This window comes from Pteropus alecto, unplaced genomic scaffold (genome assembly GCF_000325575.1).
Source record: "Pteropus alecto unplaced genomic scaffold, ASM32557v1 scaffold5, whole genome shotgun sequence".
Lineage (NCBI taxonomy): Eukaryota > Metazoa > Chordata > Mammalia > Chiroptera > Pteropodidae > Pteropus > Pteropus alecto.
This window is the reverse complement of record NW_006441953.1, coordinates 32,132,486-32,148,645: the sequence shown is the minus strand read 5'-3', so window position 1 is coordinate 32,148,645 and position 16,160 is coordinate 32,132,486. Positions and strand designations below refer to the sequence as shown.

Here is a 16,160-nt window from a genome sequence, read left to right as displayed (position 1 = left end):
ACTGATAATGCCAAAGGCAGGCTGGGGTTGCGTGTCAGGTGGCCAACACCAGCAGAGGCCACCACTTTTATTACCACATGAGCATGTTTGGCACATTTTCCATGGAGCAGTACTTCACGATCACCTGGTTCATTTTCCATGGAGCAGTACTTCACGATCACCTGGCGGTCATTATGCTTTCTGAGATATGCTTTAAGAATATTTAGCAACCGACAAGACCCTCTGGGTCTTCTAGCGGATGCTTTTCTCAGAGAATTTTAATGGTGACCTTCTTTCAGCCTTTGGTTGGAGTGTTCTTCTGCCTTTAGGGAATCAGCAGTAAATCATGTGAATGGCCGAAATAGCCATTAGCAAAATGTCTGTGCCTGAAGGGAATGCCAAGAAATAATGGAATCTGCCCCAAAGCTTTAGAATCAGCTCATTAAATATCTTAGAGAAGCGAAAATGCGCGTCTGGTTTCTGATCCGAGGTTTAGTTACACATCAGTGAGGAATGGCTCACCCTGGGGCTAGAACGAATGCCTTTGCTAAGAAAGAACATTCCAGGGCACCTTTTGTTATTTCCAGGTCAGTAAATAACATACTAGGCAGAGTGATGTCTTTTGGGACATCAGAAAGGAATGTTAATCTTAAAATATCTTTTCTCCCAACATCAGTAACATCTGCCTGAGAGAACATACTAAAGTGTGTTCGCTTGACGGCGAGCAGAGCCCAGCATCCGCGAGGGGCCGACGGCCAGGCTCGTCTCTCTCACGTAACTCACTCTCCTTCCACGCCGTGTAAGTTGTAGGCAAATTTTAGCTGTACAAATTAAGATTCGTGAAATCTTAAAATTTTTACGTTGGTAAAATTACAGCAACTTTATAGATTATTGAGAGAGAAACATTAATCCGTGCTTCTCTCGAACCAATTTATTCAGCTTTAATGCAGCTTCTTTGCCATATTTTCTTGTCCGTGTGTGATTATAATATTGATAAAATTATATAATAGGAAATTTTATAGTTTTTCACTTGAACATGTTATTATATGCTAAAGAATCTTCATAGTTTTATAATATTGTATTGTGATTTTAATATTTATGTTACAATCATCTATGTATTGGACATTGATCCTACTTTTTAAATTATTTTAAGTTACTCTGAATTGCCAGAATTTTTTTACATCTGTATTTCTCCATTTCTTTTTTAAAAAGTTGGATTAAGTAATAACTTTTTTGTAGAGGTCTTCCTAGAAAAAATTACTGTCCTAACACTTCCTTAAAAACTTAAAAAGTTACTGAAACTTGAAGCCATAACTGATAGAAAACCAAGTACTGTGAAAGTGGACTTGTGTTTATTCTTGATTGCTGGTCTCAGCATATGTATACTTTGATTGTGATTTAAGTTTAGATTTACGTTTAGATTTACGTTTCTAGACTTCCTTATTGAAGGAAGGGAAGGCACGAGTGTCTGATCTGGAGCCTTTATCTCATCCCATTCACATGGCAATTTGTAATAAAAAGAGCTGCTCAGCCTTATCTTCAACGCCTTGGTTTTACAAAGGCTCTTTTCTTTCAGTCAGCTCTGGGAACCAGGAAACAGCTATAGTTGCTTCTAAAGCAGGCCCCTGTATCCTTATTTACTGATAAAAGTGGCTTAAAATAGGGACCCATTTATTAATAGGGAAATCATAATACTGTATATCCTTTTGTCTTTTTTTTTTTTTAATTGGCTCAGAATATTCAGCTTCATTTACATCTAACGAAGAAACGTCAGACAGCCATTATTGTTTTGTTCTTTGGATTGATCTTTTAGCACAAACTAGGTTAATAGTGAACCGATTAAATATTTTAAAGGAAACATTTAGAGAACAGTACGTTTTAAAGACTGCATTTAGATCATTGGTTCATTTATTCTCTGTTGACTTTTAGTCCCTTGTTATTTTTATATTTTGCCTTTGAACTGTCGCTTTAAGCATTTCTGTTATTTCTGTCATATCTTTAGGTTTTAAAAGAGCAATATCTGAATTAATCTTTTTCTTAAAAAAAGTTTTCTTCAGCTGATTCTTTGGCTGTTGGTGCTACAATATTTTTTGTATAAACAAACTATTTTTTTTAAGCCTTGGTATTCAATTTGGTCCCAGTTCAGTGGCATTGGTATCACTTGGGAGCTCACAGACTTGCAGAATCTCAGGCCCCACTCTAGACCTACTGATTCTTAAATGTGGTTCCCAGAGGATTCATATGCACATCAAAAAATTAACAGTGCCAGCCTCAGATTCCCAAGGTTGGAGCCTCCTGTGTTCAAGGCCAGTCTGCACCTGTGCCCTTGACTCCATCCCTTCCCATCCCTTTGGGGATGCCGCCACCCTCTCTCGTCGTCATCATTCACAGTATGGCTTAGAGGTTAAGAACAAAAGCTCTCAGCCAGGTGGCCTGCTTTGGAACCCCAGCCTTCTTCCTAGCTGAGTGACCTGAGTTTCCTCATCTGTAACTGTGAGGGAGATAATAGGATGTCAACTAATAGGGGCGGTGAGAGGAACAAATACAAGTAAAGAACAGTGGCTAGAAATACAGTTCTGGCTGCCGTCATTCTCCTTCCCCTATGGTCATTCGAAGGGGTGTGCGTCAGTTACCTGTTTCAGCCTAACAGACCGTCTTAGGACTTTGAAGCTTAAAGTACTTATCATTCGTATCTCACGATTTTGTGGACCAGGACCTCAAGCAGGGCTTAACTGAGTACTTCAGCTCTGTGTGGCATCCACTGTGGTCACTTGATGATTTTCAAGTATTTTATTGTTATTTTAATTATTAAGTTGTAAAAGCTCTTTACATACTCCAGATGAAAATTGATTATTAGCTATATGATTTGCAAATATTTTCCCCCATTCTGTGGGTTGTCTTTCCACTTTGTTATGTATCCTGGGAAGCACAAACGTTTTTCATATTGAGGAAGTCCAGTTTATATCTTTTAGTTGGTCACCCTTTTGGTGTCATATGACTTTGCCTAACTAACCCAGGTTCTTATAGATTTCCTCCTTTGTTTTCTCCTAAGAATTTTATAGTTTTTACTGTTACATTTGGATCTGTGTTCCACTTGGAATGAATTTTTGTGTATAGTTTAAGAAATGGGCACCAGTTACGGTTTTAGTTGCTAATTTAATCAGATTTAAATCTTTGTCTTGCTTATTACCTTCTGTGGCTTGGGGAACTGTTCACTCACTCGCCACGAAAAACACTCTGCCTACAGCTTCTGAGACTTTCTCATTTTGTCTCCTTGATCTTAATTTACTCAAAAAAAAAATTAAATTTGCATATCCAGTATATGCCGGAAAGTGTTCTAGGTGCGAGTTCTGCTTCCTCATCTCAATCTATAGTCTTCTGCTGGCCAGATTCCTCTCTTCTGGCCTTAAGTACCATCCATGTGCTGAAGACTTGCTTCCAGATCGGCCCCTCCGCCTTTCTCAGCCCGTCTGTCTACCCGGCTAGGCTGTAAGTCCAACTTTCCCCAAGTAAGGACCACAACTCATTAGTTTTTGTGCCCAGCACGGTGACTGGACATCATAGATGCTCGTAAATGCCATATGTGTGTGTGTGTGTGTGTATAGTTAAAGCTGCCATTCACTATTTACTCTTGTATAGAAACAATAGAAATTGAACTTTTGGTATGATTAATAAAAGTGTAGTTCAGAGACTTAGTACTTAAAGATGAACATAATTTAGTATGTTTGAACATCATTTTAAATAAAAGTTTGGTATTTAAATGTAAAAGTAAGTAGCCATGTTAGCTGATGTTTAAATTTGAGCCATTTGGTCATTTTTGGAGTTATTCACAAACTAGGGCATGTTGACGTTTTCAGAACCTGCTGTTCTTTGAACCTGAAGGTGGCGTCGGTGAGGGGCGTTTCCCAGTTGTGTGACTACAGACGTGCGAGCAGCTTCTCTCTTACTGATCTTTTTGGGGAATTCTTTGCAGTATCACTACTGATACTTTTTTGGAAAAATGTAATAAATCAAATTTCTCCAGAAACGATCTATGCTGCTGTTCACAGATCCTGTTGGTGTAGGCAATATCATGAGTTTAACTATCTTGTCAATATTTTAATATTTATTTAGTTCTTTTTCAGTTTGTCAGAGGGCATAATACTTTTGTTAGATTGTTCTCCTGTTTTCCACCGAGGGACAGTGGCACAGACAAAAAATGCCATTGGAAGGGTGGGAGATGGCTGACCAGCCATGTGCCTCTGAGGCCACAAAGAAGCCTCGCACGTCATGGCTCCGACGGGTCAGTCAGTAGAGCGTCCTCAGGCTGACCACTGTACTTAGCAGGCTGACGTGCTCGCTATAAAATGCTATTGGACATTGATTCAAAAACAATACTTCTTTTTGTTTTGATTCTGTAGGAGCCTAGAAAGATTGTGCGATGAATGGTGATACTCGAGCCGTCGTGGTGACCTCACCACCCCCGACCACAGCCCCTCACAAGGAGAGGTACTTCGACAGAGTGGATGAGAACAATCCAGAATACCTGCGAGAGAGGAACATGGCCCCAGACCTTCGCCAGGACTTCAACATGATGGAACAGAAAAAGAGGGTGTCCATGATTCTGCAGAGCCCCGTAAGAACTGCTTCCTCTCTGAGCATCTTCATTCTTCCAGAACTTCAGCTCTCGTGCTCTGTTGGACGGGTCCTAGGCAGTCTGTCTCTTAACACGGGAAGTCAGTGCCTTGTACATAGGTGTATTGCTGTCGAAAGAATTCAGTGTAGTTCAGGTTACCAGAGACGATAAGTGAATCTTGAGTATCAAAAGGATAGGAAGTGTTTATTTCTTTTTACTCCTTCATTACTTTTCCTGAGAGTCTTTATTTATTGGGACCTTTCAAAAATTACTATTTCCTCCAGAATGCCTAGCTTGGTGCTGAGCACATAGTAGGCCTCAACAGTGCCTGATTTATTGATTCATCAGCATTTTGAACTGCAACTAAATGCCTCCTGTTTGCATCTCTGGTAAAGGAGTTCTGTTTTCATATTTTCTGACGTTGATGCTGCTGCCCTTGCGTGTGTGTCATCCTTCTAATCTGTTTTTATTTTATTTTCTTAATATTTTGGGGTGTCATTTGGCAGATAGTCATTGGATTTTTAAAAAAATGTTTATTATGTCTTATGTGCTGTTCAAGGAACTGGAGATTTAGCAGTAACTAAGACATATAGGGCCTCTAACTCTAACAGATTTTATTTGTTTGGTGGTTAGTATTCACATATTGCTGAGGTATAATGTGCAATACACAAATCTTAAGTGTTCAGCTTGACACATTTTGATGTGTATGACACTGACGTAAGCACCCAGATCAAGTCTCAGACTTTGCCTTCTAATCAGAGATGAACAGTAAACAGCAGACAGAAGCACACCACAGGAAGCAGTTGGATGATTAGATTGAGCATGACTTGGTTAGATGAGGCCTCTCGGAGGAAGGGAGATTGAATCTGCACTCTGAATGGCAGGAAGGAGCTGGCCGCTTGTGTGGGGGTCGGGGGAGAAGCATTCTGGCCCTAGGGAGGAGCTAAGTGCACTCCCAGGATAGAGATGAGCTTGATGAGCTTGGAGAGTCAAAAAGTGATCAGCATCACGAGCCTACGAGGCAACGCGGAGGTCGGAGAGGAAGGAGGGAGCAGGTCCGGGAAGGCGGGGTAAGCTCAGATCGGGAGTTTGTTTGGCATTCAGAGTACATTAGAGAGTCACTGGAGGGCTGCGCAGAGGACTGGCAGGCTCCGTGTTCGAAGAGCTCGTGCTGGGTTCGGTATAGAGAGAACGTCCTGTGGGGGAAGAGAGAGAGCTGGCTTCTAAACCAGATGGTGGTGGCTTGGGCTGGGGTGCTGCTAGTAGGGATGGAGAGAGGTACACTCATTTGGGTTTTATTTTGAATGCGGGGTGAATAAGACTTACCGATGGGGGGGAGGGAGAGGTGAGAGAGAAAAAGGTCAGGATGACATCTAGACTTTTGGCTTGAGCAGTAGTTCTAGATAAAAGCAATAGGAAACTTAATAAAAATCCCTAGAGCTAGAGTGAAGAAGCTAAATGTACAGCACCTACTATGTGTCAGGCACAGTGCTAGATACTGGGGATGCGGAGAAAGTCAGATCCCTAACCACACGTTGTTGAGGACAGTCACCGACCTCAGCTCAGGGTGGGGTCCTGGGGCAGGGAAAGGACATGAGCTCAGAGACTGGTAAAGCCTGGGGCTTGCCAGATAGCCACGTGCCTGGTGTTGGTTCTCGGTGTTGGGAGCGGGGGTCGTTCACCCACAGCGAGGCGTGGACGCTGATGCTGATGGTTAGGTGGATGCGAGGAGAATTTGCGAAAGTTTCCTTCAGACTGTATCTCTGTTCTCAGTGAAACAGCACACGGAGTCACCTGCCGAGAGCGGGTGCAGGGCGTGGTGCAGAGGTTTGAGGAGGGAAGCCATGGGGCGGGTGAGGGGGTGGGCGAGCAACGTCGGGGCTGGTTGCTGGGCGAATGGGAAGGGTGCACTCGGCTCGCTGGCCGGGAGTTTACACTGAGACAGCACAGCGCCTTCTTGCTTTTTTCTGCAGCCACTTTCGCAGCACGAGTAGGAGGGATAAGGAGCTGAGCGTGACCAGGGCTGGGATTTTGCCAGATTAGGTGGTAGAGAGTTGAAGGTATCAGCAAGGGAATGGTCATAATGTTCGCCTAAGTGCCTGAGCGGGGCGAGGGAGGTCAGGACACTCGGAAGGGGAGGGACGGTGGGAAGGTGTTCGCATCACCACGGAGTTGACGAAAGGATGGATGCTGGGAGGGGCTGTTTGGAGAGCACACGCCTGGCTCCGAGGTTGAAGAGGGGCCCGATGACTAGGAATGAGCAGGCCTGGGGCGTGGCCTTGGAAATGGGAGGCAGGGGTGAGTCGGATGACGGGGTCGTTGCGGGAGAGGTGGTCAGGATGTTGGGAGGTGAGAATGTGGATGTTAACCACCAGCACTTAGGACCAAGGAAGCATGCGAGGTCATTAGCTGACGACTGCTGGCTGGAGCCAGGCTCTGGGATCCAGATGGGTGGCTCCAGGTCTCTGCTAAGTTCACCTCCCTACTGCACATACAGGCCACCTGGAATGCTAGGGACATAGAGGGCCTCGTGTACTGTCATTGTTTTTCTTTCTGTGTTTTCCTTACTAAGCTTTAAGTTCCTGGATAGCAAGGACCGTGTTTTCTATATGTCCCCAGTGCCTGGTACTTCTGTATGTTGAATTGTAGAGGAGTGTGTGTATGTAGTACTTGTAGTGTATGTTGAATTGTGCTTCCTGTAGATTTTATATGTGGATTTGAAAACCACTGAAATAGATTGAATTTTCAGATTGAGGGCCCACGAGGGAAGGGGACTTGTTAATTCAGCTTTTGCATCCCCTGTGCCCAGTGCACTCCGTGGTGTTTAGTACCATCTGTCTCTGTACCTCTCCACCTAAAGCTGTGCCCCTCTACCGATACCGGTGCGTTCTGTATTGCCAGCAGAGATGGCCTCATGACCATGTGTTGGTGGTTTATTTGATTTCTCCCTTGCAGTCAGAGCCCCGGTCAGCTTTACCCTCCCTCCTTGACTGCCGCAGAGTGTGATCTGTGACGTGCAGCACGCGTAGCACGATGTGGTAGAGAGGGGCCCCTGCCTCTCAGCGTTCTTTTACCTGTCAGATCAACACCAGTCCATTTGCTTGTTGCTTGCTCCCCTCAATTGATAAGTGTACTTTACCTATAGATATACTCATCCCTTGGCAATGTATCTTTTCAGTTCGAGCAGTGAGAAACTAGAAATAAGATTAATGTAGAATCATCTAGAAGCCCTTGGAGTGCTTTTAGTCATATCTGGATAGTCAGTGAACTCATTTCACTTTAAATAAAGATTTCCTTATGGGATACGTAAAAAATTATTTCAGTACAGTTGGGGAAACTATAAATTATGTGTATTGTTTCAAGAGTGACACTATATTAAAATCACCATCAACCCAGCTTAAGCTTTCTGACTAATTTTGGATTATTCCATGAAGGATAGATGTTTTAGGGTTCCTTTTTCAACTTTTAAAAAGTGTTTTCAAAAAATGTATTTCGAAGAAAATACTGAGAAGCACAAAGTAGAATATGAAAATTACTACTCTATCGCTAAGAGAATTACAGTGAACATTTTGGTGTATTTGCTTTTAGTCTTGTATTTACTCTTACAAAAATTGGTTATATATCAAATATATATCAAGAACAATTTTATGTCATTTAACTTTTTTCAGCCTTTCGTGTTGAGTGTGCATAGACTTCCATTGTCAGGTAGGTCAGTGTATTTCATCACTTTTCTGCTGCTTAAACTGTAGCCTGTTACCTGTTTTCCCTCTCATAAGTAGTGGTAGAATGAACATCCTTAGGAATACATCTTTGAGCATATCCTGGATTATTTCTTTAGAAAAGATTCCTAAGAACAGAATGCCTGTTGAAGTTTTTAAGCTTTTATATTGTTAAATTACTTTCTAGAAAGAATGTACCAGTTTATGCTTCAAGTAGCCATGTGTGAACTATCCATTTGTCTTTCTAGCACTGAATGAAAACAAACAAAAAATTAATCAACGTGAAAGTTACCCCTGCCTTCCAGGAACAGAAAAGAAATGGTATCTCATTGTTTGAATTTGCCTTTTATTAGGCCTTCTGTGAAGAATTGGAATCAATGATACAGGAACAATTTAAGAAGGGGAAGAATCCCACAGGCCTGTTGGCATTACAGCAGATTGCAGATTTCATGACCGCCAATGTACCCAGCGTCTACCCGGCAGCCCCACAGGGAGGGATGGCAGCCTTGAACATGAGTGAGTAGTTCCTGATTCTGCATGTGCTCTGTCATCTTCTGGAAAAAGTTCCTGACATTTTCTCATTTGAAACAGATAGGCATACACTACTATGGAACACATCAAATGGAGTTTTTCCAAAGTTAATATGTTTTATAGTAAAAAATAGGCTGTAAGTCTGAACATGTCCTGAAGGTAGAAGGCTCCTTTTTTATCAGCCAGTGTGGCTGTGTTGTTTCTCAGGCAGATGACTTTTCTCAGATCCTTTGTGAATTGAACTAAGCAGAAACAATGCTTGTGGAGCAGCACATCATTTTTGCCTGAACTCATTTCAGCCAGGCCAGCATTTCTCACCCACCATTCTCCACTGCTGCTTGCAAATGAGTGAGAAACAGGAATTCTGAAAGAAGGCCGGAAGGGAAATGTTGGATGGGTGAATGTGAGCAGAGAACGGATAGCTGTGCAAAAGTGGGGCCCAGGGTGACTTGGGCGCCAACTGGTATGACCTCCTGTGTACTGACCCCTGGACCAGTCTTTCATAGTTCTAGCTGGATAATCATCTTCCAGTTGACTGTCGTAAGGTATTGGTTTCTGTTAGACCACCTGGCATTTGCTTTTTACCTGTTCATTCCATGATATTCTTAGAAGTTGACCGACATTCAACAGAATGATATATCATTAATATCTAGAAAGTATTAAGCATCATGTTTAATTTACTAGCTCAAACTGCCATCCAGAAATCAAATGGTAGTAAGGTTTCACGTTTTCACATGGATTCTTAGTGGGTCCCAATGATATTTCATATGAATTACTAATAAAGGAATTCAGTTTTTCCGGCGAGCCCTGCTTCATAGGTGGTTCTGTGTTCTATCAGTAGGCACACAGGTCTGGTGGTTTCTTTTTGTGTTGTTAGCAGCCATTGATGTTCAGTGCCTAGATCCATTAATTTAAGGAAGGTTTCCAAGACGGTGATGTTTTAATCCCATCATTTCTTCTGTATTCATTAGTTAGAATATTTCTATAAAGGAACTTCTCTGGGAAATGGGACGTGGCCAGGAAGGTGGCCACTTTTTTCCTGTCATTGAAGGCACATTCTGGGGAATCCGGTGCTGACCATTTGTTCATAGGAGAGCAGCTTCCCCGCATCGGTCTGCAGCAGACCTCTCCCAGAACACTTGTGGAGACGAGCCCTTGACTTCTTGCATGCCACGGCCTTCGGACGCCAGTGCGCATTTGATTTGGCTTGGGTATGAAATCCTTGGCTCACATTTTCCTATTTTATGTATCTCAAATACATAATTCATTTTCTTCTGGCCCAAAGCATTTCTGTTAAAAGTCGAAGACAACCTTTCCATCAAAGTAACCTGGTCTTTTTTCCTGGGTGTGCAAACTGTTTTTCTCTATAGTCCAGCAGTTTTGCCAGAATGTCTTAGTGTTGGTCATTCTGGGTTAATTTTCTCAGATGATATGCCCTTCTAAATCTTTTTAATTTTAGCGATATTTTCTTGAATTGGTTTTTGGTGATTACTCTGTTCTCTTTTGTTTTCTTCTGTTATGTGCATGTCGAATTTTCTTGGGGTGTCTTCTTTAACTGTCACTTTTTCTCAGAATTTTTTTGTTTCATTTTTCTGTGATTTAAAAAATTTTCATCTTCGACTTTTTAGTATTTTTAAGATTTTTTTATATCTCATTTTTTTATACTGTAACCCTCATTTCTGAATTTTTCTAATGATTTAAAATTTTTTTTATACTTTTATTATTAACGACTTTGTTTACCTTGTTATGAAATAGCAGGTTATCATTTTCATTTGTTTTGTGGACACTTCTTTCTTGTGTGTTTTCTCTACCTGTAAAGATGTGATTCTGTTCTTTTTTCTTATAGTAATTTTTGTGTAGCATGTGAGCGCAGTATTTTTCTGTTGTTGCCTGAAGTTAGTTTTTCTGGAAGAGTCTGGTTCAGGAAAGTTTCACGAAGGTCGTGGCCCCGGAGCTCCCTCATCTTTCCCTTCTGTGAAGTGCCGAAACCATGACCGCTCACTTAATGAAATCAGGCTCTGCTCCCCTCGCTTGCTATTACCTGGACTTTCCTTTCCTTTCTTTCTCTCTCTCTTCCCCTCCCCTCATCCCCTTTTCTTCCACCCCATCCTCAACACTGACACACTGACATCCTGCACTCTGTCTCTGTCAGCCCGACCTGCTTATATTTTCAGCTTCGTGGGCTTACCTTGTTACCTAGTTTTGCTGTAGCTATCATCCTTGGGTTTTGGTTCTTTTATCTTGTTGCTCTAGTTAATATTTTTGTGCAGTGTTCAGATAGAGGTTTAAGAAGATTCAAACACTGTACTGCCACTGCCACCATCTTCTGAAAATCTACAGATATCTAAAGTAGATCGACATGTTGATCAAGATGACAGATACTTCTTGTCTGTCAGAACAACAGCATTGTTCTCTATAATTTTCTGTATGTTTCAGATAGTTCATAATTAAAAAGAAAAATATCAAATTGAACAATATATAACGAGGATAATTATGTCATGACCAAGTCTGGTCGTGCAATCAAATACTTTTTTCCTTTTAATGTATATGTTTTTTTTTTCTTCCCCTTTCTTGCTTTATTGCACTAGTTAGATTCCCCGGTAGAGTATTCAGTAAGTGTGTGAGTGTATTCAGTCTTGATGATGATGGTAAGTTTTTTGTAGACTTTTCTTATCAAGTTGAGGATGTGCCCTTCTATTCCTAATTTGCTGAGAGGTTTTATCCTGAATGGTTGTTGGATTTTGTGAAATCTTTTTCTGCATCTATTAAAATGATTGCGTGGATTTTCCTCTTCAGTTCGATATCATTTGCTTTTTGAATGCTGAACTAACCGTGCATTCCTGAGAAAAACTCTCCCAGTCATGAGATGTTATTCTTTTTATGTATTGTTGGATAATTTGCCGAACTTTTAAGTGTTTTTTAGTCTGTGTTGATGAAAGAGGTTGGTCTGTTTTTTTTTCTTGTAATGTTATGTAGTAGTATGTCTTTATGTGGTTTTAGTATCAAGGTAATACTGGGCCTGAGGGTCAGTTGGAAAATGTTCAGGAAGCATTTGTGTGGAATTGGTATTATTTCTTCCATAAATGTGTGATGGAATCTGTTCACAGCGAAGTCATCTGGGCCCTGGAGTTTTCTTTATGGGAATGGTTTTAACTGCAAATTCAGCTTAATGGAAATAGGGCTACTCCGGATATCTGTTCCTTATGGAGGGAGCTTTGGGACTTTCTGTCTTTTAAGGAATTTGTCTATTTCATCTAAGTTAAAAACTTTGCTGGCGTAGTTGTTCATATTATCCTTTTAATATCTGTAAGATATATAGTGATGATCCCTCTCTACTTCTTCATAATGGTAATTTCTGCTTTTGCTATGTTTCATTGATGAGTCTAGAGGTGTATTTTATTTTGTTTTGATTTCATTTTATTTTTAATCTTCTCAAGATTTAATCAGTTTTTCTCTTTTTCTGTTTGATTGATAGCTACTTTTATCTTTATTATTTTTTCTTTTTATTTTCAGATTTAATTTGATCTCTTTCTAGTTTCCTGAGGTAGAAACTCAGATCATTTTTTTAAAACCTTTCTTTTCTGATAAACATTTAATACTGTAAATGTCCTTCTAAGTATTGCTTTACTGCATTCCACAATTTTGCTACTTTTTTGTTATTGATTTCAACTTAGTTGTATTACCTTAGGGAACATGGTCTTTATGAGTTTTCGAGACCAGTTATGGCCTAGTGTGGAAGATTATCTCAGAACCATTATTATTTGATTTACATTTGGTAAGAAATATTAAATCTTTGAGTTTTGTTTTTCTTTATTTCAGGTCTTGGTATGGTAACTCCTGTGAATGACCTTAGAGGATCTGATTCGATTGCCTATGACAAAGGGGAGAAATTACTGAGGTGTAAATTGGCAGCGTTTTACAGACTAGCAGATCTCTTTGGATGGTCTCAGCTTATCTACAATCATATCACAGTGAGTAGCGAGTGGAGTAGTAAGTGAACGGTGAATGGAACAGTGCCTGCCTGGACTGTCTCTTTCCATTTAGAAGCAGAAGCCCCTGAGCTGAAGTAAACCTGGGAACAGCTTCCTTTTGATTCCTGACAGCAGAGTATAATTTTCTGAGAACTGGCCAATTTGAATTAAAAATTACGAGAACAGTAGTTCTTTAAAACTCCTTCCTAGCGTCTGCGGCCATGCCACCCTGGACAAGCCCGATCCCGTCCGGTCTCAGAAGCTAAGCAGGGTCGGGCCTGGTTAGTACTTGGATGGGGGACCAGCTAGGAAGACCAGGTGCCGGAGTCATAAAAATTTAAAAAAATAAGGGATCGTAAGCTGACAAGGTCCTTGCAATCCGTGAGGTCAACCAAGGGTTGCCTTGCTTTGCCTAAAAAATAAAATAAAACAAAAGTCAATCAGTCAGTCAGTCTCCTTCCTTGCATGCTAACCTAATAAATGAGTATTTACCAAATCATAGGCAGTTCCTAAAATTCTTTTTTGCTCCAAAACCTAAGAATGAAGATGTTTTCTTTCTTACTCTGGTCAAAGCTTTCTCTCTTTCTTACATTACTTCTTTAGCTACTCCATTTTTAGCCATTTGTCAACATTATTAGGATCTCTTAGTTTTATTCACTTCATTCTTGCAATAAATGTTTACTGGGCGTCTGCTGTAAATATTTATTATTCTGTACCAAGCATTGTTCTAACTCTGGGATTGTAGCTGAGTGACTGAAACAAGTCCCGCCCTTGCGGATTTTCCCTTCTACATTCCTATCCATCAGCCCATATTCGCTCCCTATTTTGTCCAGCTAGAATTTCATGGTCTATCATTTCAGGAACACTCCTTGCCAAAACCACACTCTCCCACCCTGGACACGAATAGCCAGATCCTGCTGCAGAGAGCCTCACAACAGCCCAGTGGCCTTCCCCATAGATTTACACCCCCAGTCTCAAATGGACCCACAGCACTGTCCAGCAACTGTAGGACGTCTCCTACAAGCTCATGAGTGTTCCCTACTATCTTTCTACTATCTTCGAAACTCCTGACCACCTTCGCCCATCAAATGACCACATCATGTCACAGAGAAAATGGGAACTCCTTACTGACGTTTGTACCCATTTTGTACTCCTGGCCACCTGTTACAGTGTCCTGTCTACGGCCAAACTCTTATTTCCTGGCTTGGAATCCCATCCCCTTCTGCCTTTTTTTTTTTTTTTTTTAACCCTTTGCTCTTTTGTAGAGATAGCCTCTTTCTTTGGATTGCTTCTTTCCTTTGACTTTTAAACTTGTTCCAATCTCTGCTTTTTCACTGAATTTCTTTCATTGGATATTTTCAATTACTACCCTGGTGCCTGCTTGTAGTAACAGGTGTACCTTACGTAGCTGTGTAAAGAAGTCGTAATCCTGCCAGTACTCCCATCTCCCTTGGGACAACCGATCGTTTCCCCCTTTTCTCCATACTCAGGACACACGTAGGTGTGCTTTGCATGTGGACTCATAACCAGTGATGCTTAGTTTAGCTCCATTCTGGACTCCAAGGAATGTTAATTAAACCTGTGAGGTGGTGGACTGGAGCCCACCTTTGTGACCAGGGCCCTGTGCTTCTGGGATGGGATGTGGGTCTTTGCCGGAGATACTGAGTCACCCTTCCCTCTCTGTTCTCCACGTTGCCACTGGAGTGAACTTTTCCAAATGCAAAGCTGACCGTGTTGCGCGCACACTGTCACGCCTGTACAGTGTCACCCTGTCCAGCACGCCAGCTTTGTTGCCCGCATAGCAGTTACCCCATCCACACCGTGTGTTTACTTGGTTGTCATCCATCTCTGCCCATGGTTAATACTAGCTCCATGAAGGGAGCCCCTGTTGTGTCTGCTGTTCTGTGTCCTCAGGACCGGGAAGTGTGCTGGGCGTAGAGTAGGCACACAGTAAACTCTTGGGTGAACAGCTGAGTGAAATTCCAGCTGAACTGAAATTCTGCCTCAGTAAAACTGTCGAACAAGAAGTCCATGGTGCCTATGGATATTTAATCGGTGGCTCCAATTAGCTGATCACAAGTGCCAGCTCTCTTCCTTGTGCCTGCATGAAAATGGCTGGCATCTGGGGCTAATTATACTTGACAGAATGTTCAATGTAGAGAGTTAATGCTAAATGATTGCCTAAAAATCGGTTCCATGAAAATGTCACAGCTATAACAGAAAATGTAACCCTTGGCTTTAATAACAGTGTCACATTTTGTGGGCGTTTTAAAATGCTATTTAATACTAGTCCTGTTATGAATGCTATTTAAACAAGTTTGAATTGCTTAAATTGCTTGGTTTTTTTCCGCCTTTAATTGTTTTGGACTTGGCAGAAATAAAACATTAGTTAATTGTTTACTCTTCTGTTAAGTGACCTGTTTGAGACTTAGTACTGAGTAAAAAAGAAATTCTAGTTACCAAAAATATTTTCTATATCTTGTGAACTAGCACATCTTTAAGGAAAAATTTGGTTTTTTAACGATTTCTGGCATCCATTTTTTTGTTTGGTTTACAATCTAGGTGTTATTATATAGACACTTAACAGAAAAGAACTGTTAACTGTGTTTATTGGTGTAACCAGAAGTGTTAACAGGTCATTGTGCCCTTTGAAAGAGCCCATAGGGATTTTCTGCTAAAGGGATTTAGAAATGCTAACAGGTGTTAGAGGAGAGGATTGGAGGTGATTGGATTCCATCTCTGTTTTAAGATTGCATTGGATTTAAAGAAGCTTCCTGTGTGTGGGGGGTGGGGGGCGGGCGGGTGTCAAACAGGGTGGCCCAATTAGCATGGGAGCTGTCTTTTTCTCTGGGTGGCACCTAGCTCATGGCAGGACTTTTCCATCCCTAGTGGAGTGCTACGTTCAGCTCCATTCTGGGCTCCAGGGAATGCTAAATCTCCGAGGTGCTGGTCTGGAGCCCACCTTTGTGACCAGGGCACTGTGCTTCTGGGGACGTATATGGGTCTTTGCCAGAGATAACTGGTTTTCAGTGAGCGACCTTAAGATCTGTGACGTGAGTTTGTTCCCCCGTACACAGAGAAGGGACATTAGACATGTGGGAAGACATGCAGGGCGGCCGGCACTCGTCTCTCGGGGACTAGAAAACTGACTTTGTCCTTCCCTCATTTTTCGCTTTAAATCTGTATTGAGCATTTTCTCTTTTTTGCTTCAGACTTAGAAAAATCATATATTTTAAGCTTTCTCCAGTAAAAGATGTAGCTATGTTAAGATCACTCTTAGAAATAATGTTGAAGAGAGAAGTCAAAGAAGAAAATGTGATGTACAAATACAGCATTATCTATAAT

The 16,160-nt window shown here is 41.4% G+C and overlaps 1 protein-coding gene and 1 pseudogene across 11 annotated transcripts in view; both read left to right on the top strand.

Moving 5' to 3' along the window:
* The window catches only part of ADD1 (adducin 1), a 57,963-nt gene that overhangs the window by 14,957 nt on the left and 26,846 nt on the right, over window positions 1-16,160 (top strand). For 8 of the 11 annotated variants that reach the window (XM_015594872.2, XM_015594868.2, XM_015594871.2 and 5 more), the window contains exons 1-4: window positions 630-778; window positions 4,380-4,594; window positions 8,667-8,829; window positions 12,664-12,815. In XM_015594872.2, coding sequence (XP_015450358.1) covers window positions 4,400-4,594; window positions 8,667-8,829; window positions 12,664-12,815 — 510 coding nt within the window. In that variant the 5' untranslated portion in view covers window positions 630-778; window positions 4,380-4,399. Of the gene's footprint in view, window positions 1-629; window positions 779-4,379; window positions 4,595-8,666; window positions 8,830-12,663; window positions 12,816-16,160 lie in introns of those variants that run through there. The other 3 variants (XM_025051824.1, XM_025051825.1, XM_015594876.2) reach the window with 2 other exon arrangements.
* LOC112485753 lies at window positions 13,027-13,145 on the top strand (annotated as a pseudogene).